Source organism: Epargyreus clarus, unplaced genomic scaffold (genome assembly GCF_041222505.1).
Source record: "Epargyreus clarus isolate Ecla_fem2 unplaced genomic scaffold, WU_Ecla_fem_2.2 ptg000026l, whole genome shotgun sequence".
In the NCBI taxonomy this organism is placed as follows: Eukaryota; Metazoa; Arthropoda; class Insecta; order Lepidoptera; family Hesperiidae; genus Epargyreus; species Epargyreus clarus.
The window spans coordinates 3427474-3452726 of record NW_027332233.1 but is presented as its reverse complement, the minus strand read 5'-3'; the positions used below and the strand labels follow the sequence as shown (position 1 = coordinate 3452726).

The following is a 25253-nucleotide window of genomic DNA, read 5'->3' as shown; positions in this document are numbered from 1 at the left end:
TGTTAGTTCCCATCAAATGATAGCTGTTACATTATTTAAAACTGAAGTTCTACCTGAAGCCGATCTAAGCTTTATCACTTTTGAGGACTAAGATGGTCGTTTCATATGTACCTAAGTCAATCGGTATCTAACTGTTACGCGCTACAAACTTTTTAATTTGTACTTTGTTCCTTTTAAATTGTTAAATCACTATTTGTTCCAAAAAATTATAGCGGCCCTAAGTAAAATGAAATTTAAATAACTTGTAAACAAACAAACAGGCCATCCAATATAATCGAACATGGTTTAAAAGTTGAAAGGACAAAGGATCGTTCACATCACTTCACGATCCTCCAGGCTCGCGAGTGTAGCAATAGCGCATTGTACTGTGTACACGTTCCATTTGGCTGCACGGTTACCCTAACGGTCCGTTGGAGTGCAGGCGTTAATTAAAACCAACTACATTTGTCAGTTGGAAGCGGCTTCGTGGGACAGCGGCTCGCGAGTGCGCGCTCGACCGTTTGAACGCGCGCCGAACGTAAATATTGATGACAAATGAATGGTCTTGGCGTTGTTGGTTATTAGCAGAAGAGGTTAGTTAGTGCGGAGTGTTTAAGGTATCAGGTGAAGAAAACAGTAACTCTTCAAAGTTGATGTTTCGTCATTGTTGTTTGGATAAAAAGGCAATGATGGTGTTACGTGTCAATACGAGTTTCTCTACTTACCCTAATGTTATTGCTAGAAAGGGGTGAACCATTTATTTTAAATGTTCACATTCTTTACTAAGTTTAATATCATCTTAATTGATATCAGACTTAAAGTAATTCTCGTTTTGCTACCTGAAGTTTTGTATATAAATTTTGATTAAAATTGTATGGTCATTTTTATTCAATTTAAACCTTTGTATAAATGTCAAGTTTTCGGGCTCTATATCCTTCGTAATTCTAGTGAATCTCTTGTCTCCCTGCGTGCGGTCATACCACGGTCGCGGAGGAGCGAAGGACCAGCGGTCTTCGGTCGCGGTCTGTCGGCTTCGGTCCTCGGTTGACGACCCGCGGTTATTCCGTTGACTATAGATACACGGAAGCTTAATTTATAATTAGTGGCGTTAATTAATAATGTGTTTCACTCGTCCTACCCGTAATTACAGATGCGTATGTGGACACCACCGGATTGAACTGCGGAAGTACCTGATGTTATATACTTTTGCTACTTAGCTTCAGTTGCACAAACCCGTTATGGTGGTCGATCCTTGGAAAAATTTGGAATCGTATTGGAAGCTCTCGAATAACAACGGGCCTTTTTGAGACAGGACTTTCTAGTAAAAGCAGATGACGTTGGGACTTTGAAAACGGGGTCTAACCATCCATCCTCCTCATCTAGATGACAGTATTCCACTCCAGCTGCGTCCTTTTTGGAATCGACTAACTTCAGCGAAACTGTAAAAGTCGGTTAGGCTAAGCAAACACATTTAAAAAAAATTGAGGGCCGAATAATATCTGCATTTCTACGTATTTTATTTACGTGTTGGAAAATGTCTTTAAAAGCGAGAAATACTTGCTTCTAAAACTATCCTTAACCATCCTTTCGCAGATCTATCCCGCGCGAACTAACTAAACTCAATCTATAGTTTGTTTTTTATCGGCGATTTAATTAAACGCGTGCCTTCGACGAACAAGATAAACACGATTACCTATATCTTGGATAAACAAAGTTTAGACTTTCAGCTCAAAACGTGTCTTAAGTGTTAACACCTCGGAGGCACGAGCACGAGGCACCGACGTCACAGCGGATTACACCGCGCCACTCGTAACAGTTTAATTTCCCAACGGCCTCGCACTTTTACTCGCGCCCGCCCCCACTTGTTTCCTAAATCACTTTGGAACTCGCCTCGCCACGTCTAGTTTGTGTTTAGGAAAAAGCATTAGGTATATATACCTATTATAAAATATATTTTACTAGCTGATCCGGCAAACGTTGTGTTGCCATTTAAATAAAAAAATGTTAAGGGTGAACAACCCTTATCACTTTCGGCTTTGAAAAATAGATAGAATATTTGAACTGCGATGCTAGCGAAGTCTGTCAAATCCAATGTGAATAATTCCAAAATCAACAACTACTTACGAATTAAAAATTAATTAAAAAAACCTTTTCCCACGGACTAAATTGTGAATCTAAACCATTCTCAAGTCCCTTTGAACACACACAACAAATTTCATCAAAATCAGTCCAGTCGTTTAGGAGGAGTTCAGTGACATACACACGCACATAAGAAATACATATATAAAGATAGAAATAATCGTCGATCAAAGAATTGCTAGAAATGTTAATAGGTATGTACCACGGAACAAAAAGTATGAACTTTCTCCTTAGGTATTCCCGGAACGCTATGATATGGAGCTTGTCGAAACAGGTGCAAAATTGCTATCTTGAAAAGCCAGCGATGCAATCGCGACTTGTATGGTTTCGCAAAAGTCTATGGGCGTCGGTAGCTATTTTCCATCACTTAGTCAACCTGCCTTATGGTTACAATAAATATTAAAATAACCCTAAGAAACCCATGGAGTTTCCCCTTGAGAAAATCTTCAATAAGTTTCCTTGTAATGTTTGTTGTCATCCTAAAGCAAAACCAATAAACAAAGATGCGGCTAACATTCTTTCATACGAGAACCCTGGATTCGAACTTCGGACCTACAGAATGAAAAACAGAATTTCTTGTTACTGTACTATTTCTACATAATAGATCATCTAAAATGACTACTACCGGATCGGAAATAGTCCTTTATGTTAAATCTGGTATTAAGTAGTTACAAGTGGTGAGATAAAACAGTATTTGTGACTAAATTGCTCTTTATAGAAGCAGTTTGCGTCGGTCCGTCCCTTGTTGAATCAAATTACATTATCTACTACCGGGTATGGAAGTTATTGAGACCACGTGCAAGCCAATGTCAGTCTCTACGTAACTTCTACGTTATGTCTACGTGATGACGTCACTAGGCTCGTACTGTATTTTTAAATCGTTAAGTAAAGAAAGAAGTCAAACTTCTTTTATTTAATAACTAGTTTTTGCCCGCAGCTTCGCCCGCGTTTAAAATAAAATAATATAACATACTAATGTTAGTAAAGTTGAAGGTACGAATTTCAGTTTTATGTACATACATAAAACTGAAAATTCGTACCTTCAACTTTGCTAAAGATCATCACTTGATCAAATGCATAGTTTACGATTCAATCCTTACTAATATCGATTAAAATAATTGATGTTTTGGGTCCAAAAGATCGATTCTCCGATTAATCGATCTTAGATCGCCATCCCTAGTTCCCGTGGGATTTCCGGGATAAAAACTATCCTATGTCCTTTCTCGGGTCTCAGGCTATCTTTGTACAAAATTTCATTAAAATCGGTCCAGTGGTTTGGGCGTGAAGAAGAGACAACCAGGCAGACGTACAGACAGACAGACAGACAGACAGACAGACAGACAGACAGACAGAGTTACTTTCGGATTTATAATATTAGTAAGGATAGTAAGGATAATTATGTTATTGTTAGAAGTTTCTTCTTTCTTTTGTCTAATGATTATTTATAACACCTCAAGAAAGATTATTCGAGATTAACTATATGATTTACCTACAGAAGTTGAACTTCTTTGTTTCATTAAAGCATTAGTCCTATGGATAACTTCAAAAGTAATAGAATCCTTTGTTATTCTTTCTACTACGAAGGCACTACTGATGCGCTTCTGTTTAATAATTACTCAATTCCTAAATATGCTTGTAGACATTTGCTTTCAGATATAATTTATATATTAATTAAAAAGTCACTGATAGACATTTAATTTCGATGTCTGAGTCATTAAAATATATGGAAAGATAAACAAAAGTTAAACTGCTGTTAAATTAAGCCCATTGTTACGTAAACGCACAATTTATATAGGTTTAGGATATCTATTTGGATTCCATTCCAATACGCGTCGTATTTGCGCCGGTATTAGTTGGGACAATAAATATTTTATCCGCCGGTAAATAAATACGAATGGGAATTTGGTTTTTGGATTAGTTTGTTACGTATAGCCGACTGGAATTTCAGTTTACTCTGGTGACCGTAAAATATTCAGTACACTTTAGGGATATTTGGTGGTTATGTTGTATGTGTTTAAGCATAAAAAATGACTTAACCCGAAGTGGCTGACTTGTTATAATTTTTTTTGATAGTCAAATACTTGTACCATACTGATACTACTAGGGATAGTGTATGATATTTCTCATGAAATTTCAGTTTCGATTATGCTTTTTGTGTTAAGAATTCTTATAGGATTTCTTATAGGAGAAATCCAATGTTTAACTATGTGAGATTTATTTGAAAGAAGGTAATGCTTCTCTATATTTTTACACGTCACTATCAAAAATGAGTTCTGAAAATATAAAATTAGGGAATGATTTTCAAACATGTATGCAGCATAAATAGATTATACTGTCGTACAGCAGGATAATATATCTATGGTGAGCAGTATTTTATTTCATGTAACGACGTGCAATTTCAAAGTACCGTTCGAAATATTTCTGAAATTCGAATTTCGTTTGATTAATAACGCGCGTTAGGGATTAACATTGTGTTTAATTTTAGTTATGTCAAAAAGTGTACATGTATATCACGTAATAACTTATATTTTTTATTGTCTCCCCCAGGTTTGAAGTACCTGCACTCAGCCCGGATCCTGCACCGCGACATCAAGCCCGGCAACCTCCTGGTGAACAGCAACTGCGTGCTGAAGATATGCGACTTCGGTCTAGCGCGCGTCGAGGAGCCAGACGCCACCAAGAACATGACGCAGGAGGTCGTCACGCAATATTACAGGTGAGAACAACGTAAACGTGAGAACTTCGTACGAAGTTTGTGCTCATTACTACTAGTTAGATACGTGCTGTTATTTGGATGTCTATACTGTTATCCGTGATGGTTTCGGATCCGTCCGAAAGATTTGATGTAACTTTTCGATGGATAACTGTCAAATTAAATTTTTCGAGTTAGCTCAAACAAACGGCGAAGGATTTAAGTATCAAATAACTTGTTCACTGTTCGAGAAAGGCGTCCGAAATAAGAGTAGATGGTAGTAAATAGTAATACACAGTACCTTAAGGAAAGTTAATGAAACTATGAAATCCTATTTACATGATAATATGGAACTTCACGTGCCGCATTTCAATAAATCTTTATAAGTAATATCTCTGAATTAATGTAGGATTCCTGATCAATTAATTTATCATAACCTAATCTTGACCTATTAATTCATCATAATTGAGTACTGGCAGTGGAAATCACATGATAATACGTGGTTTCTATGTGCGAAAAGGCTATCTTCTGAGAATTCTGTAATGTGACGCAAGAATTATTTGATTATGTCGTAAAAAGAGTCGGATACGAATACAAACATTTTCTTCATTCTTACCTCAATGACGGCGTCGTCGAGCCGCGAACAAATCTCTCTGAGCCTCCGTCGTGTGACAATTCGTAATATATTTCCTTACGACGACTGATGTTGGTGTGGATATACGAGGAATCTCCGTATGTTTTCTATTTGATTTTTTTTTCATTAGAAAATCTTTTTTCGTAATAATGATTTTATGACAACCAATATCTATGAGGCAGATGGACTTTCTGGTGGTAAGTGGTCTATAATTAGAAATACTAGAGTTTTTTTTTTTCACTTTGAAAAATGTCACTGTTATAATGTTTCTAGGGTGTTTCAGAGTTGTTGTTGAAGTGATGTTCATACTACAAATTTATTATTTATTTATCACTTTAACAGGAATAAAGGACATCTAATTTAGGAAGCCTAAAGCTTTTCGACGTTGTTTTATAAATGGATATGCGTGTAATCTAGAACCATATACCCAATATGGAAGATATCTTTCTCAAGAGAGAGCAGTAGAAATAATTTATGCAGCTCGGGGGATTATGATGATGATGAGAATTATAATGCGTCTTTTCTGATTCCAGTTCTCATTCATTTAATGTATTAAGCTACTTAGAGAGTAACTACTTGAACCTTACTAAACCAATAACGTGTAATATATTCCCACAGTCGGCACGCGATACCGCGACCTGTTCTAATTACCGCTTCTAACTCGAATCTCAATCGAAATCTGGTTTTCATTTAATTATATGTATCAAGTCGTTGGTTCAATTACATATATCCATATATTGCACATGAAACACACATAGCAATAAGGTTTGATTACTCATAATAGAAGAAGCTGGCTATATAATTATGTAAGTATTGAAACATCAAATTAGTATAGTTTACTTCGTGGTAACTGTTTTCCATTTACAAAATTCCATAAACATAGCTAAGAGCCCATGTTGAAATCGATTATAGTTATTTTGCTTTACCTAAACACTAAAAGAAATGCTTCGAATGTATTAGACTATTATACCTTACCACACCCTTTCAAATCAGAACACTGCTGTTATAAATCTAATATAGTGACGACAATATCGCGGCATGCGAATCTCAAAGAGTTCTACCATGTTTAATATACAGATTTATATGCAAAATGAAATCCTTACTTTTCGGTCTTATCGTAGTTTTTCCTACAAGCCATTGTTCTACGGAAAATGTATCTAGCAACCTCCGACCTTGCAATCGTAAAAAATAAGGACAACTATATACTGTTGGTCTCATTTGCATTTAGAGTGTACACTTTTCTCGATTGTGTAACTTTGTGAGCAGCGGTACTCAACCTTTTCTCCTATTTTTTTTACGAAATGTATTAAAAAAATCTTATGATTCTTTAAACGCTACAAATGTTTAGTTTGGTAGTTCTATGTGACAATAGAACATGAACATTTTTTTATAGCATTCGGAAAGTGCTTTATTTGCAAAGTGCTTTAGATCGGAAACTAATTATGGAAAATGTATTTGATCGATATTATATTTTTATTTGTTAAGCATACAATTGGATTTTGTGAAAAGGCAGTGTTCTAAAATAAACAAGTTTAGTATTTTCTTAGATCGAATATGCCTAATACTTTAAATTTAATTGTACGTTTTTTTAAATACCAGGGTGTCTGCATAAACTGGAGGATGGAACAGGATGATTCAAAATTCTCATACTATTTAAGATATAATAATAATTCTTGTATTTCTGTCTAAACGATAGATCTACATCGAAGAAATGGGTTTAAAGAAAAAAATAGTTCCTCCTGATGAGTCCTAGTAAATGATCAATAGAGAATGTCCCAAAATGACTGAATCTACTCTGGTGCCCAGCAGAGAATGATCAAAAAAATGTATAAACAATAAAAAGTTATATCGCTATTTTGAAAGTTGAGTACCCCTGCACTAGTAGGGTACACACGTGCGCACGTCCCACTCGCTCACGGCCAGTAACCGCTTTTGTTCCGCGACCACTCATACGGTCACCTAGTTTCGCTCAAAGGCTCAAATTTTCCCAAAGTTTCACACCGCCTTTATATGTTCACTGGCTCCACGAGGATCCAACTACGTAAAGTGTTAACTACCGAGCACTGGATAGAATAAACGGATATGAGTTTATGGGTTAACTTTTAGTAGTAAGCGGTAGAATTCTATGGAGTTTGAGTAAGGTAGCCACACGCCTATTTCTGGATCATATTAGCGGTATTAATCACTATTGAGTTCTAGTTTGAAGTTTGTGGAAAGGGAGACATACCTACTTATTCTAAGCGTTTCAACTTAGTCCTCAGGAGGTCCTCAAGAGCAACGTATCTGTGAGTAGCTTTAGGTAGAAATCCTGTTTTTTATGGAGTTGAGTTCTTTATGGACAGATGTCCATGAGCGGCTGTGATAATTACCATCAGATGGACTGCATTCTCGTTTGTAGTTCACTTCTGAATTATAAAACTAGAAGCATATCTCTCTGAAAATAGTTTAGAAATTGAAATAAAAATATTTATAAAACTCTTCAGTGTTATAAACAGTTCAATTTCTATCTTCGAAACTATTATTTTAGCAGATGCGAATCTGAATAATTAAAAATTCCATAATAATTATCAACCAGTCGACATAATATTGAAGTTGCCAATAAAATTACAATAATATTCGATGAGCCCGACGAACATAAAGCGCTGAATGTTATTGCATTCTGTAAAAAGTACCTATCTCATTAAATGGAAGGAGATCCACTCACAAAAAATATTTGTAGTGAAATGCCTTCGGTCGGGGCTAATGTTCGTTTTTATTACGCTTTATTGTCTAGGCTAGGGTAGGTATCTAGATAGGTAGGATGCTATTATGGTACTATGAGATAGGATATCTGTATTACAAGAAGTCTTTTGCTTCTTACGATGACGATTAACTGATACGTAAATTGGTTCATTTAAATTTGTTGTGCACAGTACCTAGTCATCGTGCTTTTGACTGTTGTCGAAGGATTTCCTGGTTTACTAGGATCTATTTGAGTATTTTAATAGTAAAAATTGGATGCCCTGGAAAAATTGGATTTGAACTTTTACTGTTTACTTACATCTGATAAGATCTCGTCCAGAGAAATCGTTAACTGGCCCTAAATTGGACAGAAGTTCTACCCGAAGTCAATCACAGCTGCCTCTGAGGACTAAGTTAGATCTCTGGCTTACCGCTTACTTCAAATTGAAACCAGAACATGAAGCTTGACGTTACTTTTATAAAGCAAAACTTTAATATGTGTCGTCTATTGTAAGTCACATGAAAATGTCGTAAGCAACGAATAATCGCAGTCGTTTCATACAAACAATACCCATAACAGAGAAGACAGTGAATGCATAACTCCTGATAAGTTCCCGCCGAAGCACCTTAGGTATATTTTATGCAAGCCCGACTCGATTCAATATCGCATGGGCTGAGCTCCTACAGCCCTTTGTTTTCCCATTACCCATAAAATTTTACGCGCCCGTATCCGAGACCGCTACGGTACATTTTCGAAATATTACTCTCGTCTCTCCCATAAAGAATTATTCCTCGTAAAAAGTGCATCGGTTATTTACGACCGAGATGAGTATATAAATTGGTTTTAGAAATTGATGTTGATAGTTAAAATTGTTTAAATACGTTTCAACATAACATAATCTTACAACATTGGTAATATTTTTCAATCGGTATTTTATCATCGCTGGGATTTTATGTGTATCTATTATTACTGATCTTTCCTTCTGTAGGTATTAATGGCATCACAAGGCTGTCTGAAAGAAATAGATTTTTAACAATAAGGCCGCCCTTTGCATTGTTCTATAGCTATTTCAGCTATATTTGCAATTAAACAGTATGCAATATTTTGATTTTAACATTAATATACATAACAGTTTGAAATATTTTAAAAGACCTAATTAAATATTTCAGATACCTACAGTTACTTTTTCGTTACCGCAAAATGGCATAGCCATTAGCAAAATTCAGGTAAATAGGAGCGGAGAGACCGCATAATTCTCGCCTAGATTGGGCACACCATAATTCGGTCGGACATTAGATTAGTCAAAAATCGCACGAGACGAGATGAGCTAACCGTGGCCCACTTTCCAACCGGCGGTCAGCGGACCAAAGGTCGTTCATTCATTCGCTAACCCACGAACTACCGACGCTACGAGATACCATTCATTTGTCCGTGTCGGATCGGATTTGGTCGGACAGTGACACGGCATTAGACATATATCAAGGACGAGGAAATGTCGGGTACATGTAGTGTTGTCGAGTAAAAGAAATACAGAACTTGCTACGAATTCGACTTACTTTAAACCAAATTATATATTTTTAATGTTGGTTTATTTTCCTCGTAACGTACTATATAACAGCACATGTAAATACAGCACTGTCAAGAGCTTTCAATAAATTGAAATCAAGATACAAATTGTATCATTCAAATTACAAACGCTTCACAAAATGTTCTGCTCGTTGACGCCCAACCACGAAAGAAATCCTGAATTTACTTTTAATGTAGTTAATATTTGAGGGTGTAGAATGTACATATTATTGACGTCGATTCAAATCGTTGTCTATTTGGTCATAAGGAAATAATTACAGCCACAATGAATAAGCAAACTGTCCAAGAAATGCCAAACGTGCTATTCACATCTATAACTAATCGATACGCAGCACGAATAAATATGAAGACTCCTCTGCTATTGCAGATTCCAGAATACACACGATTTGAATATTGTATCGACAGCGGAGGTAAATACATTTACGCGATGCAAGGTCGGTGTTGTTCTGCACAGTTTGCTGCGTTTTGTAGTTTAATTAGTTTTATTTAAGAGCTTTACTTAATAATGTCCAATTGCGACACTGATGTATTAAATACATGAAGTTATAAATTATTATTCATCATGAGTTCTATGCAAACATAAGACGTTTAAATAATAAAGCGTTTCATTAATTACTATTTAATTAGCAAAGGAATATAACACTATTAACCAATAAAAGTAAGAAAGCCTTTACTTTGAGGAAATACACGCTATAAAATTAGGCTAACGTATATTTTGCAGCAGACCGCTACAGACATGTTTGATGATGCATATCGCTAAATCGTACACATAAAAATGTGTAAAATGTGTACGATTTAGCGATATTCATACATACATTATGTAAGATAAGTAAACCGCATTCATAGATAAGTATAGATATCTCACCGCCTTGTAACTGAAGGAAGCCATTAAATGGCTTAAACAGCTGACATTTCTGTCAGCCATTTAATGGCTGTCATGGTGTAATTTACGCGGAACAATGCCGACATGCGCAGTTAAGACTCGAAATCGAAGAATAATGTGCGGAGAGAAATCGTTTCATTCGTAAATGATCTAAAAACTATTTTTTTTAATACTTTTCAAACACGAAAATAGTTGACATTGTCAAAACTGGTTACAATTTCTTGTTAGGAGTGAGTAATCTTTACTTATGACCGCATTACACAAAACCAGAGGATAAGAAACCATTACATAATTAAAGTTTAAGAACTAAAAAAAAGCGCTAAAATCGGACAAAGAAATAGTTAATCTTGACGATCCTGATATGAGAAATGGGATAAAATTATTAAAATCGGTTCTCGATAAGTATTCAAAATTTTAAATTAATCAGACCTTTCAAAGTGGATAAAGTACCGTTACATACATACAAACATACAAGTCAAGCCAAGAAAAGCGTGGTAAAACATCCCGCGACGCCTGTCTCTGAGAAAACTTTCTCTCAAAAAATATAGGTAAGTATATCATACGCTTAACACTAAAACGTTATTGTACTCCACGACAACTGAATAAGGGAACGACGCCGGCCGTCGTGTCGAACAAGACATAGGTGTGAATTATTTACGTCCATCCCTTTTTGTCTCGTTAAAAGTGTGCCCCGGCCTCCGCCCTTTGTTCTAACGCAAACAGTGTCAGATGTCAGCGGATAATGGGCCATTGTGCTCGGTGTACCGGCCGACTTATATTCTGACGTGGTCGATAATTACATTTATATAAATAGATAAAATGACAACTATATGACAATGCAATTAAAGGAATTATGTGGATGATATAAGTTTGATTAAAAATTCAGGTGCTAATTAAAGGACAAGATAACATTTATGTGATTTTAGGATTATTAAAATGTTACAATTATGAGTTTAGAAAAGAAAAAAGTCGGTTAATGAGTGCAGCAAATGAATGACAGTTTCGTTTCGAAGCTAGTATTTTTTTTTACTTTGTGGTTGTCGCGTAGAAGAACGTTTGCGTCTCCTCCTTCAACGAAAGATATTTAAATATATGTATGACGTAGATTATGGAGAATGCAGACAAATGAAATGTCTATTTATCTATGGAACTATAGTTGTCAATATTGCCATAATTCTTATATTTTCGCAATATGTTGACGCAATATATACTTTACTAATTGATTGTATGAATTTTTAATTTTGTGTAACCACCCTAATTGTATGGTGTTGTAATGAATTGTTTCCACATGGCTTCCAGGGCTCCCGAGATCCTGATGGGCGCGAACCACTACACGGCGGCGGTGGACGTGTGGTCGGTGGGGTGTATATTCGGCGAGCTTCTCGGTAGACGCATACTCTTCCAGGCGCAGACTCCAGTACAGCAGGTATTGTGATGGGCTGTAAAAATTGTTATTGAAAAAAGAAAATATTGGTAAAATTTGCTTACATATTAAATTTGGAATGGTAGAATTCTGTGCCATCGTCATATCGCCACATCTTTTCATACTTATAACATCAGTGGTACATTTCTACTGGATACTTGGAGAGTTTCAGATTAGTTATCAGAATTACTAATTTTTATGTGGCAAACGCCTGATAGATTCCAATCCTATTTGGCATAGACGTTCAGTATAACAATTAAAAAAATGCCCAGATAATGTCCAGAAGATTTTCATTCAGAAAATTACGGAATTATGTCCGTTTAAATTTAGTACACGTCCTGAAAACTTTGAATTGTATCTGTCCGTCCCGCCGTATCATACTTGTCTCAGTATACAGCATCTCAACTTAGTCCTCACTGGTAGCAACGTATTTGTGACTAGCTCATGTAGGAGTCTAATCTTATTTGGGGTTGATTACAGATGTCCTTGGGCGACAGTGGCCACTTACGATCAAATTAACTGCATGCTTGTTTGCTAGTTTTGTATTTTAATAAATATAATAATAACGCAACCTCCACATTCAGATTCGCTATTTTATTGATCGCTTATCTTCATGCTATAGTAGTATTATCCGTGTCCCCAGTTGGAGTTAATAACGGAGCTGCTGGGCACGCCGTCGCTGGAGGACATGCGGCACGCGTGCGCGGGCGCCCGCGCGCACATGCTGCGCCGCGCGCCGCGCCCGCCCGCGCTCGCCGCGCTCTACACGCTCTCCGTGCAGGCCACGCACGAGGCGGTGCACCTGCTCGCACAGGTTGGTTGTGATTTTTGCACGCTCGGGTTGGGTGAGACTTACTCATTTAGGTTGTTTAAGACTTACGCTAGCTCAGGCTTACTAGCTGAGACTTTTACTCGCTCAGATTGCATGAGACTTTTACTCGTTGAGGTTGGGTGAGACTTACTCGCTCAGGTTGGTTAAGCCTTTTACTTACTCAGGTTAGTTTTAATACATAAAAGCAACTAACCGTTTTGTGTATTGTCCTTTACATCAACGGACGGATTCGCTTCCTTCGTGAAACGTCTCTTTTGAAAATAATTAAAAATATCAAAAAGTGCTCTACAACAATGCAACAATGCAATTATGGTCATTGTAAAAGATGTACCATTAAATATGCCGCACGGAGTTTTAAAATCATGCTAAAAATTTTGGTTTTGAATTTATTGATAACCTAAGTCAAAATTGTAATTGTCTTGTCACGATTATTAAAAGTTAATATTAAAAGCTTTATGCATTACGACATACCTTTTAAGACTCCTTAACGATTATGTTGCAAGTAACATCATATTTTAACATTTACGCTCATGTGCTACCTTGAAACTTTGCACTTTACCAGCTTACCTTAGAATTATTAACTAACATTTATACATATAAGGTGATAATTATGTGGATAAGAAGTACGAAGAAAACTGGCCAGTGCCGAATAAAGAAGATTGGAATTTCGTCAAATGCCATCGTGCAAGAAAGCTATGGCGTGTGCCTCTGTAAAGGATGATTGTAATGAGCCCGCACTCCGTAGCTTTCTAGCAAGGTGACACTACTCAACGTGTTTATCACGAGAAGAGGGATGCACCCGAAGAAACCTGGGAAATACAAGTATTCATAGGACTCGTAACAATAGTAGTGATATAGTAGTGCCTTTGTGTCTTCAAATTAGGTGAAACTTCTTGAAGTTATCCATGTATATCCATGTTTTCTATGTATTCCACCTTAGTACTTGGGTAGGTCGTTACGGTGAGAATTTTATTTATATTGATAGTAAGATTTTAGTGTAAAAAATTGTGTGTTACTAATTATTTTTTCCACTTGTAAAGCGTATAATTTAATGCTCTTTCAGAAGAAAAGAAAAGAGAGATTACGAAGATAAAAATCTTCGTAATTTTCTTAGTTAATTTCATCTTCTTTGTTAATGTACGTTGCAATCGAGCTTTGTTATTACCGAAAATCGAAATAAGTAATAATAATATTATATTCGAAAATTCGATATTCTCTGATGCCATAAAATCCCAATCTTCTTTCTTTATATAACACAATAATTTCTCATGAAATATTTTATCGAAACACCATTCGTCTACCCTCACGCTCATTACTTATGAGTGTAATTTGTTAATCTTAATTCTTCGTAACCAATTCTTTTGAGAATAAATGTTTTTTATCAAAACGCTCAATTTTTCAACCCGTGTTCCCAGATGCTGGTATTCGATCCGGCGAAGCGTATATCCGTGGTGGATGCCCTAGCCCACCCGTACCTAGAGGAGGGTCGGTTGCGGTACCACTCGTGCATGTGCAAGTGTTGCTACAGCGCGCCGCCCGCCGCTCGCCACTACTCGCCCGACCTCGAGCCCGTAGCGCCGCACGCCTTCCACGACGGCTGGGAGAGGAAACTCACGTCGGTTCATCAAGTCAAAGGTATTTGGTTTCGTGGGAGGTGGGCTTTTCAAGGTATTGGAGTGGATTGTTGCTAATTGGTTAATGTGTTCGTTGCAGCTATGGATATTGTACAAGATGTATTTTTGAGATACTGGAGAATTGACTAATTTTAGCCACAAAGATTTTTCTCGTCATAGATTTTTCGATACATTATTTGTCGATAGATTTCTAGATTTTTTTCTGTCGAAAATTTATTTCTTTGTCTGTGCGGGGACTATTTAATCTTCTACGGAATTAGTGTAGTAGAATTATTTTATTTTTTACTAATTAAGTGTTAATTTTGGTTCCCAAAAATATTACCAGAAAATATAATCGATTTATCGAAATCTTCTGCTAGAGCTAAATTTGTATTGAACTGAGACCAGTCAGCAAGTTCAGTGTTGAAGCAACACATCGCATTATAACGCTTTATACTTTCAAAAATACTTTCAATTATAAATTTGCTATTGTTATTGTAATGTTAACCATTCACCCATCTCAATTCCAGAGGAGATACACAAGTTCATAGCGGAGCAGCTCCAAACGTCCCGGGTGCCATTGTGCATCAACCCACAATCGGCGGCGTTCAAGAGCTTCGCAAGGTAAGGCGCCGCCACCAACAACCAACCGCAACCAACCGCAACCAACCGACACTAGGTGAATTCTTTGCGATACGTAACCTAACACGCTCAGCTATAGCGACCACCCCGCACCCATGATGGGCCACGCCAAACCCCCCCACGGCGTATAGACAACACGGATATATACAGTTGCGTACTGAAACGTTTTGTACGCGATCGTGTCTTTTCTAGAACATATATTGAGTAAGTCCTTCTGATGTAATTTCAGCAATACATCTTTTGAATGCTACTTTTATAGTAGTTTCATAATCATTTAATTCGAGCTGTAGTGTATTTTAGAGACATTTACATTTACGTGCGCTACGAATCTATTAATAATTTACCGTGTTGTCTACACGTCACATGTTGTAAATAAAGATTGATTAAATTAATTGATATACCAGATTAAAACCAAAACGGTCATCACAACTACGTGTGGCACGGTGCGATCTGTTAGTGTGTGCACGTATGTGTCCACGGCCTTATACCTTGCATTACCTTTAAATGTTCCACGTGTCAAGCAACTTCGACGCGTTCGATGTTAGAAGTTAAATTAGCATTAGGTGGTCGCAGAAGTTAGCCTATGTCGAAATCCCGCCTCCCCTCCCCTCCTACACCGCCTTCAGTAGTTTTGTTTTGCAGTGTAGGTAACAGTACTTTTGTGCCTTTTTATTGTAACACAATAACGTACGCGTTCACGGGCCGACGTTGCCGACGCCCGGTCTATGCATGGGTTTACGATTTTGTTTTACTCCGTTTCACTTTACCTTCCTCGCTTCGGATCTCCGTTCAATGTTGAACTCACCGCAGAACTGCTGTTATCAGGCAAAATCAACCCTCTTGAAATGGTGGTGTCTTCCACGCTACTCCGTAGAATAGCACCGCTGGTGACGAGAGTGTAGTTGTAATAACGTTCTGCTTTTTTTCTGTGTGTTTGCGGCAGCTCTAGAGCGAGTTCGAAAGCAAAAGTTTGTTCCCCTTTCAAGACTGCGGCAAAAATACTACTGATAACGCCGGTGATATTTCTGTGCGCTGCGTAGCCCCAGCCAGTAAGCGCCTCACCGCACGCCATACTTGTTGTCCATCCACTATTAGATTGCGCGGGCGCCGCTCGACAAAGCAACGCATATTTACAAGGAAATACATTATTGTTAAAAAAATTAAGAATTGCAATTTTGTAAAAGATAAATTAACATAATAATTCACACAACCTTAATTTTTTTTACGCTTTAATTCTAATAGTGATACGAATTGTGGTCTTGAAACTGATTTTAAATTCGAAATGACGTAGATTGTTTAATAATGGCATGGAATGGTTTTCTTACGACTAATACCTGAAAACAGTTCCTATACTAATGGTATCTATCCACTGGTATAGAGAAAAACGATATACAAAAACTTTTTAATTATAGTTGCATTGTCGCGCGGCGTCGTAATTTCAAAAGGGTTGATCATTGGATAGCTCGCCCCGCCCCCTCCGGTTCGGTTGCAAACGTTGCAATGCATGCGTCCCATTTTTTTGTGGTTCCCCACCATTTTTTTTATTTACGATTGGTATATGATAGCTAACTCACCTTGCATTATAATAATATCATTACTGCGTTATTGATCGTTGCTGCAACATTAGCAATAATATACTTGATCAGTGCTGCAACGTAAGTAATGTATTTTGTCATTGTTGCAACATTATCTGCAATAAATTTGATCGTTGCTGCAATATTACATGAAATTACAGTTTCTAATATAATTAAATTTTATTGTTTACTATTGGTACAGGATCCCTAGTATAGTTTTCATCATTTATTACTAACAAGCTGATTTTTCGTGAGTAGCTTCGTTTCGACAAGACGCCCAACATTTTTCCTTACAGCAATGTTGGTAAATGGTAGCTTGATGGGGCAGCAAGGATAAAATATGTTGACCGGACGAATTCTAAAAATTTATTACTAACCAAATTTTTCTTTGTTAATTATCAAGATAATTATTTAAATAACGTGAAAAAATATTTGTCCTACAAAATATAAGGTTTTTATTAAGGCGTCCCCCCTCTCCAACATGTATCATAAACAAGGTCATGAAAAATAATTACTAACCAGCTGATTTTTTTTTATTGGCTGTCTACCATTTACATAGTCTACCATGCACATTGTCCTACAAATTGCATGGTATGTCATCTCGGACGTACGCTGAAAAGATGTTAATTCCGCAGGATTATTTTTTTTATTAGTAACTGTAGGACAAAGGTATCACGTGATAGGATAATATAATTTTTATCTAAATAAAACAATGTCCTACAAAAAAAAGGGTAACTTTTATTAATCCTACAAGATTTGTAATTTAACTATAATATAATATAAATAAACTATAAAACTGGCGGACTGGAATAACGTACTTCGCAATTTGTAGGACAATGTGGGTAGTAAGCTGTGTAAATGTTAGACAGCTAATAAAAAAAAAATCAGCTGGTTAGTAATTATTTTTCATGACCTTGTTTATGATACATGTTGGAGACGGGGGACGCCTTAAAAAAAACCTTATATTTTGTAGGACAAATATTTTTTCACGTTATTTAGATAATTGTCTCGATAATTAATAAAAAAAAATTCGGTTAGTAATATTTTTTTTTGATTCGTCAAATCAACATATTTCATCCCTATTATTTTAGTTATAAACCACAATCGAGAACTTTCTTACGAGAATTTGTTGGGCGTCTCATTGAAACGAAGCTATTCTGGAACACTCAGCTTGATACTAATTATTTTTACATTAAGTATTAGTACTACAACTTTTAAGTGTAGGTCCGAGATGACATACCATGCAATTTGTAGGACAATGTGCATGGTAGACTATGTAAATGGTAGACAGCCAATAAAAAAAAAATCAGCTGGTTAGTAATTATTTTTCATGACCTTGTTTATGATACATGTTAGAGAGGGGGGACGCCTTAATAAAAACCTTATATTTTGTAGGACAAATATTTTTTCACGTTATTTAAATAATTATCTTGATAATTAACAAAGAAAAATTTGGTTAGTAATAAATTTTTAGAATTCGTCCAGTCAACATATTTTATCCTTGCTGCCCCATCAAGCTACCATTTACCAACATTGCTGTAAGGAAAAATGTTGGGCGTCTTGTCGAAACGAAGCTACTCACGAAAAATCAGCTTGTTATTAATAAATGATGAAAACTATACTAGGGATCCTGTACTATATGCCACGCTGGCGTTAAATATAACTATTAAAATGAAAATAAACAATATTATACATTTTAATACTTTTGACGAAGGCTTTTATTTTTTAACATAACCTAATCAATATTTTTTTAACAACGAGCAAATAAAACTAAGAGTTGCTGTCATATACACAATCAATTATTGTTTTTCCGAGTTGAAAGTAAGCAGTATACATCAAAATAGAATGTTTTGGGCGACGGCTTGACTCCGAGTGAATGTTATTGTGGGCCAAAATGTCACAACGGATTATGGAAAGATTCCCAAAAAATGTACTAGAGGTAATTTTTTGGGAATAAAAATCTGTTTTTCGTTGTGTCAATGTAGTGCATGCGTAGATACAGTGAGCACTATGCCGAGCACTTGGTTGTGGTGATTTTTTTTTATTGTTTCAATCATGATGTAGTTAATCTGAGTAGAGATTTGATTTGTGATGCAGTTTTGCCGTTGATGCTCCATTTTTATTGACATAGACAGTTGGTTTTAAATTTAAATTTCAAAATTGATAACTGAATATGCATGATCCGACATTTCTATTGGTGCGTTCGATCGAATCGAGGGTTATATGAATGCTTTATTTATAAAAGATTTTCATAATCAAGAAAAAGTATTATAATACATATTTTTATTTTAATCCGTTTTGTCTACAAATTGCTCTGGGGAAATATAATTCGCATGCTAGGAATTTTCGCTACTTTCTCGGGAACGTTATAACAGAGGGGGGATTTAATTTAAATTTTATTTGTTTTCACGGGAGTAATGTCAATATCACAGTTAGTATTTTAAATAATTTTGTACATTCTTGCACGTGAAATTTTTTCACATTTTTTTCATGGGGATCATTAAAAGCGTCCGGGCCTGTCGAAATTTATTTCGTTATCTCATTCCGCGATTCGTTAGTTAATTATATTTTGCGTCGTTAACTCATACCGCGAATCTTAAGTTAGTTTTATTTTGCGTCGTCAACTCATGTCGCGATTCGTTAGTTAGTTGTATTTTGCGCCAACTCATGCCGTGATTCGTTGGTTAGTTGTATTTTGCGTCATTAACTCATTTCGCGATTCAATTCGTTAGTTAGTTGTATTTGGCGCGTATACCCTCGTCTCGGTCGTGCGCACGTGGCGTGGGTGTGGGCCGCCCCCAGCCGGCCGGCGACTAATCGCGCGCGACACGCGGCCTTGCAGCTCGACAGTCGCGCACCCGTCCGAGCTGCCGCCGTCGCCGCACCAGTGGGAATGACGCGCGGGCGCGCGCGGCTGCCACAAGCGACGCGCACCACACGCGGACATGACGCGATAGCCGATCACGTCGTTGTTAACTTTAAACCTCCTTTATATGGATATGTATAAAAAAAAACAAAAATATTTCTTCAACAATAAATTGGTTTACGTAATAACTGGTTTGGAGGCGCCTAGTAAAAATGTCTGTGTTAGACGGCTCCGCTCTTATATAACTATTAACTAGACATCAGATGAATGTGTTACATTTTTGTTTTGTGAGATACATGAACGAAAATTACGTTCGTTAAGTAGCGACAAATGTGTTGATTTTTTTTTTGATGAACGAAAAATTGTAAGTAATTTGTAAAATATTAAAAATGAACCGTCATGAGTACTGCCAATGTAACAGTGTTAAAAAAATAACACTGAATTATTTACAATCTAAATATAATTATTGTCACCTTATTGTATATTCAATAAAACCAAATTACTTAGTTTCAATTTCAATAATTATAAGATGTAATAATATTTATATGAATAAAAGATACGTTAAAAATATTTTTAGGAGCTAATTGACTTAATTTGACCGACGTGTTACAGGAGGTTTTGAGTTTGCAACGACGATAATGTCGTTATCTTAAGCTGGTGCGTTACAATTTTGAAAATATAGGATGTTCAAAAGCAATAAAATAACTCACACACACAATTAAAATGCACTGTTCGCTTTGATCGAACGAATGCAAGCGGTTTCAAAAAACACGCTGTATTATAAATAAAGGTTTATAAAGTAAATATTGTTTTTATAACGCTACATAGAAAACAACAGTTGTCTCTGTAGTTGTCAAAGATGTGTGCGTGCGGAAGAGAGAGAGATAGTATTTTAACGCAGTATAACGTCATGTACGTGCCAGCTTAAGATAAACAACTTATACACGACACCATAACGTATGACGCCGCTGATACAAAACGAACCTGGTATTATCACGGTTGACAATGGATTGAGATTGAAAAAATTTTTTTTTTCATTTTATTTACTCTGCAATCAACTACTAGTATCGAAGACAAGATTTCTTGGATGCATAGGCAATATTTTTGTAACTAACGTATCATGCATATCGGATTATTATCATTGTCAATCGCGATTATACTGATAACAGAATGCTGTCATATATGACAGCTTATAATATACGACTTTAACACATACAGGACATACCTACATAAATATATGGCGCTTAGTTCTTTGCATTTGATTTAATTGATAAGTAATTAATTATTCATGTGTAAAATCAGCTGTGTAATAGATTGCATTATATAGTCGTAATATAATAATAATAATTATTATGTACCTCTGTTCGTTGTATTTGCAGCATATTATATTGTAGAATACTTAATGCTTTACAATGAAGAATAAATATAGTACCGTTTATTCCCATTTAACATGAATTATATGCTGTTATGTTATTTACCAATATTTATTCCGTAGGTATGTTCTAGTTGTATGAGATGAACACATATGTATATTTTATTATATAAAATGTATAATTATACGCTGTCATATTATGGCATGTGTGCGTATAGCGGTAAATGCCGTTGATAAATCTGTGCTGATTTTATTTTCCACTTATTTCACTATAATATTATGTTCAGTAACTAGTATCATTACACTTTATTTTAGATATAAGTACATGCATATATAATTGAATACAACAAATGTATAATTAGAGTGGAATATATTCGAAACTAATAATGATTCTCAATGACAAAATGTATAAATTTAATAAAAATGTGTAATGTGTATTTTTTGTTGTAAACTTGTATAAAGATAATGTTCAATATCAGCACAGATGTACAGTCAACACAATTTGATATTTTTACATGTATTACAATACCGGTGAGCTTGGTTTATTACAATTATAATTTATAAAAGTAAAAAAAAAATACTTTAACAATTTTGTATTTTCATGCAAGATTTATTCCGCTTTTCATACAAGAAATATTCTAAATTCAAACCGAAATTTAGTCATTATGTAATTCATAGTGAAGTATTATAAAATAGCGTGTAAAAATAGCTGAATAAATATTGCATTACATTGTATTTTTTTTGTAATTCAATTCGAACAATTATTAATTCATTATTTTTAACACTAAATAATATTTGAATATTATTTCGGCTCGCCTAGGATATGATACCTAGAATATAAACCAATTTGTTCAACGTGTACCGTATTATACCTCGTTAGAGTGATATTTATGATGTGTTTAAATGGAATGATGCCTTCATATTATATAATAATAGTGTATTACATAGTGAAACAGTGAGCATACAGTTGTTAATAGGGAATACAATGTAAATTACATTTTTATTAGCGTGACATTTCTGTTAACTGTCCTAGACTACAAGAAACTCAAGATAGTTAATTATTTAGTAGAAATAGGCACTGTACCCGTGAGTTATCAAATTTTGTTATTGATTAGAGTATTAAGAAAATACACACAATTTTATACCTAAGACTTGTAATATTGATTGTTTGTCGCGGCAGCCGTGTCCTGTATTTTTTTTCAACGACGATGTCAATACGATATATTCTTGCGATGCATTATTTTCACGTTGTAAATATTTACACAATTCGAAGATATAACTGTTTAGTTAGTTAGTTGTGAAGTAGTATCATTATTTTCGATGGATTTCATTTCGTGATGTGACGTGTCAATAAAAAGATTTTCTCGTTCATTTCCCATTGTCGTGAACGTGTTTAAACATGAAGTGTGATTAGTTTAGTATAGTTGGTTCGGTTCAGTGTGAATATAGGGTTAAGGTTTGGATCGGTTTGAAAAGAGATGAGAAAGGATTGTCAGTGTCGAATCAACCGCTCATCAAGCGTGGAACCAATGAGTATACAACGAAACCGGTTGAGGCTGACGTATTATGTAGGAAAGGCGTTGGGTGCGATTAAATAGAGTCGTAGAACTTGTACGCTTCAGTAATAACTAAACCGTGGCGACTGTCGGCGCCGAAACCGGATGTATATAAACGCACCCCAACGCGGGAACGATAAAGCGGACGATAATAAAGTTTAAAATAAAATAGAACGGCAATCGGCCTTAGTATAAAGGGCATGCTTCGTAGCACTAGTAACTTTTCATTTACGATTTCATTATTCTAATAAGTAGCTAATTTTCTATAGACACTATAGATGTTATTGTTTCGTTGATGTTCGCAAACATTTGACGTATATGGACGCGCTATATGTATTCGATGTTATTTTATAAATACGAATACTGTTTATGAGACGTAAATATAGAATAATTTATTATTATTTCCTTTGACCGCGTACGGATCGTATCGTACTTAAAAGTTGCGAAACTTAGAATCTCGACGGCTATGTTCGTACGCGATTTTCTATCAGATTTCCGACGAGTGTAGGTAATAATATAACTAAATAAGCTTACTTCTTAATAAACACCATTGTATGTAACATCGACTGAACATTTTTACATAGTTAGGTTAGATAGTTTTTTAGATTTAATGAAACAAATACTAATTTACATTATACACGACAACGGATGGATATTGTAATGATAGATAAGATAATATTATACTTATACATAATTACGCGTACTGTCTTTGCAGTAGTGAGATATTGTATAGATGTGTTTGTAAATGTAACGGATATCTACACGTTTATTTTGAGCATTTATAGTTATATTAGGACTAATGTGTGTTAGTGTGCGTGACTTTGAGGGACGTTTTACACATTTTCGGATTCTTTCTGAACCAGCAAAGACCTAAGGACATTTCATGCAAAAAAGCGAAAAAGTTGAATTGAAATTGTATGAAGATAGTTTTTGTAAAAATCTGTCAGATGTATTATAAAAATAGTAATAAAATGGCTCTGATTCGATGTACATGAAGATTAAATAATATGAGGAGCGTTCGATTCATTTTGATTCAGTGCGATCCGAAAATGTGTCGACAGCCCCAAGATAAATGTGTTTATTGGCGATTTGAAAATGTTCCACTGTATTGTATGTTCCAAAATTAATGTTACGACTTGTGTTTCAGTAGATTTCGATTTATATCACGCTGCTAACATATAAATTAGCATAGAGAGACTTGTGTGCGTGTCATGAGACGTCGTAGCCTTAAAACTAGTTCAAAACTATATAAAATATAATAAAAAATAAAAAATGTGTAAATAAATGAATTGCGTAGTATTAATGTTAGGCTCTAGTATCGTTTGGGATGTAAGTTGTAGAGACCCGTTGAACTATGTAGCGTTTTGTACTGTTGAATGCCGTTTTCGTTTCGTTTTACTGGAAAATACGGTGGTAGTCTTGTTTAGTATTTAATTTTTGATTTACCTAAAAATTAACTCACCGTGAATAGGCAATGCCAAATACGTTACACATGCCCAATTAATTCAAATTTAGTCAAAAGAGATTATCTCTTTTGACTAAAGTTGAATAATCCATTTGATATTTTTTTAATTACTTACCAAAAATTTTTTTTTGAATTTTTTCTTACAGTTTCATTTCCGTTTATACTGCGTGAAATATTTTTTCAATTAATACCATTTCTTGTGCTTCGAGATTTATGTTTAAAGAATATATGTCATAAATATAAAACAATACCAAAAATCAATTTCTTGAAGCAAAAAATAATAATTACGCTGTTTATATAAAATACAATACAATTTACATTAATATTCCCACACACAGTACGGTGTACCTACGCAGGCATACCCGAACAGGTAGCCCTCTCCGGTGCATAAGAGCGCATTGTGGCATAGATAAGTATAGATATCTCACCACCTTGTAATTGAAGGGAGCCATTGAATGGCTTAAACGGCTGACAATTCTGTCGGCAATTTAATGGCTGTCATGGTGTAATTTACGCGGAAAATACCCACAATGCGGCAAAACACGAAATCGAAGAAAAAGTGCGGAGAAATCGTAATCGTAAATCGTAAATAATATATATATATTTTTTTTTAATATTTTTCAAACACGAAAATAGATGACAGTGACAATGTCAATTGTCAAGACTGGTTACATTTTCTTGTTAGCAGTGAGTAATCTTTACTAATCTATGCACTGTGGGCAGTAACCTTAATATGTCTTGCGTTAGACCCACGTACCCTTGTCTAACTACCACTCTCACGCTTTATCCGTACTCTCCGGATATCTTTCGGTTTCTCTGAACGTAAACAGATATGCGAAGTATAGACTAGTGTAACTTCTTAGTCGTGTCTCAGCCGTATTTGCTGCTTTATTGTAAAAAAATCACCCTTATTGGAACAAATTAGGAAGGCCACACACGGCGACATTTTGCAGCAAGAAAATCGCAAAAGGAAAAAGTTAAAGTTAAAAATTTACAGTAAATATTTCTATTCCAATTTCAAACTTAAGCGTATCTCGAATTCATCATAGAATGTTGTTTATACAAGTTTATCATTTTGAATTGCTTAATCTAAAGCTTATCTACCATCATTTGGGTGTAATATTCGGTATTCAGCGTACGTTTAGGTAGCGTTCAGACTCGGCAATAGTAGGTATGTATATAATAATAATAATAAATAAGTTGTGTAATTCGCATTAATATTTGCCGCAGCGATAAATAATTTCCCAACACGCTTCTTATTTTATATAAATGTA

The 25253-nt window shown here is 35.4% G+C and overlaps 1 protein-coding gene across 1 annotated transcript in view; it reads left to right on the top strand.

Annotated features, from left to right (window-relative positions):
• The window catches only part of nmo (serine/threonine-protein kinase nemo), a 211565-nt gene extending 191737 nt beyond the window's left edge, over positions 1 to 19828 (top strand). Inside the window, 7 exon segments of the mRNA XM_073087289.1 lie at positions 4666 to 4834; positions 11936 to 12062; positions 12703 to 12873; positions 14307 to 14526; positions 15035 to 15128; positions 19563 to 19591; positions 19594 to 19828. Coding sequence (XP_072943390.1) covers positions 4666 to 4834; positions 11936 to 12062; positions 12703 to 12873; positions 14307 to 14526; positions 15035 to 15128; positions 19563 to 19591; positions 19594 to 19727 — 944 coding nt within the window. The 3' untranslated portion in view covers positions 19728 to 19828.
• Positions 19829 to 25253: the final 5425 nt, after the last annotated feature.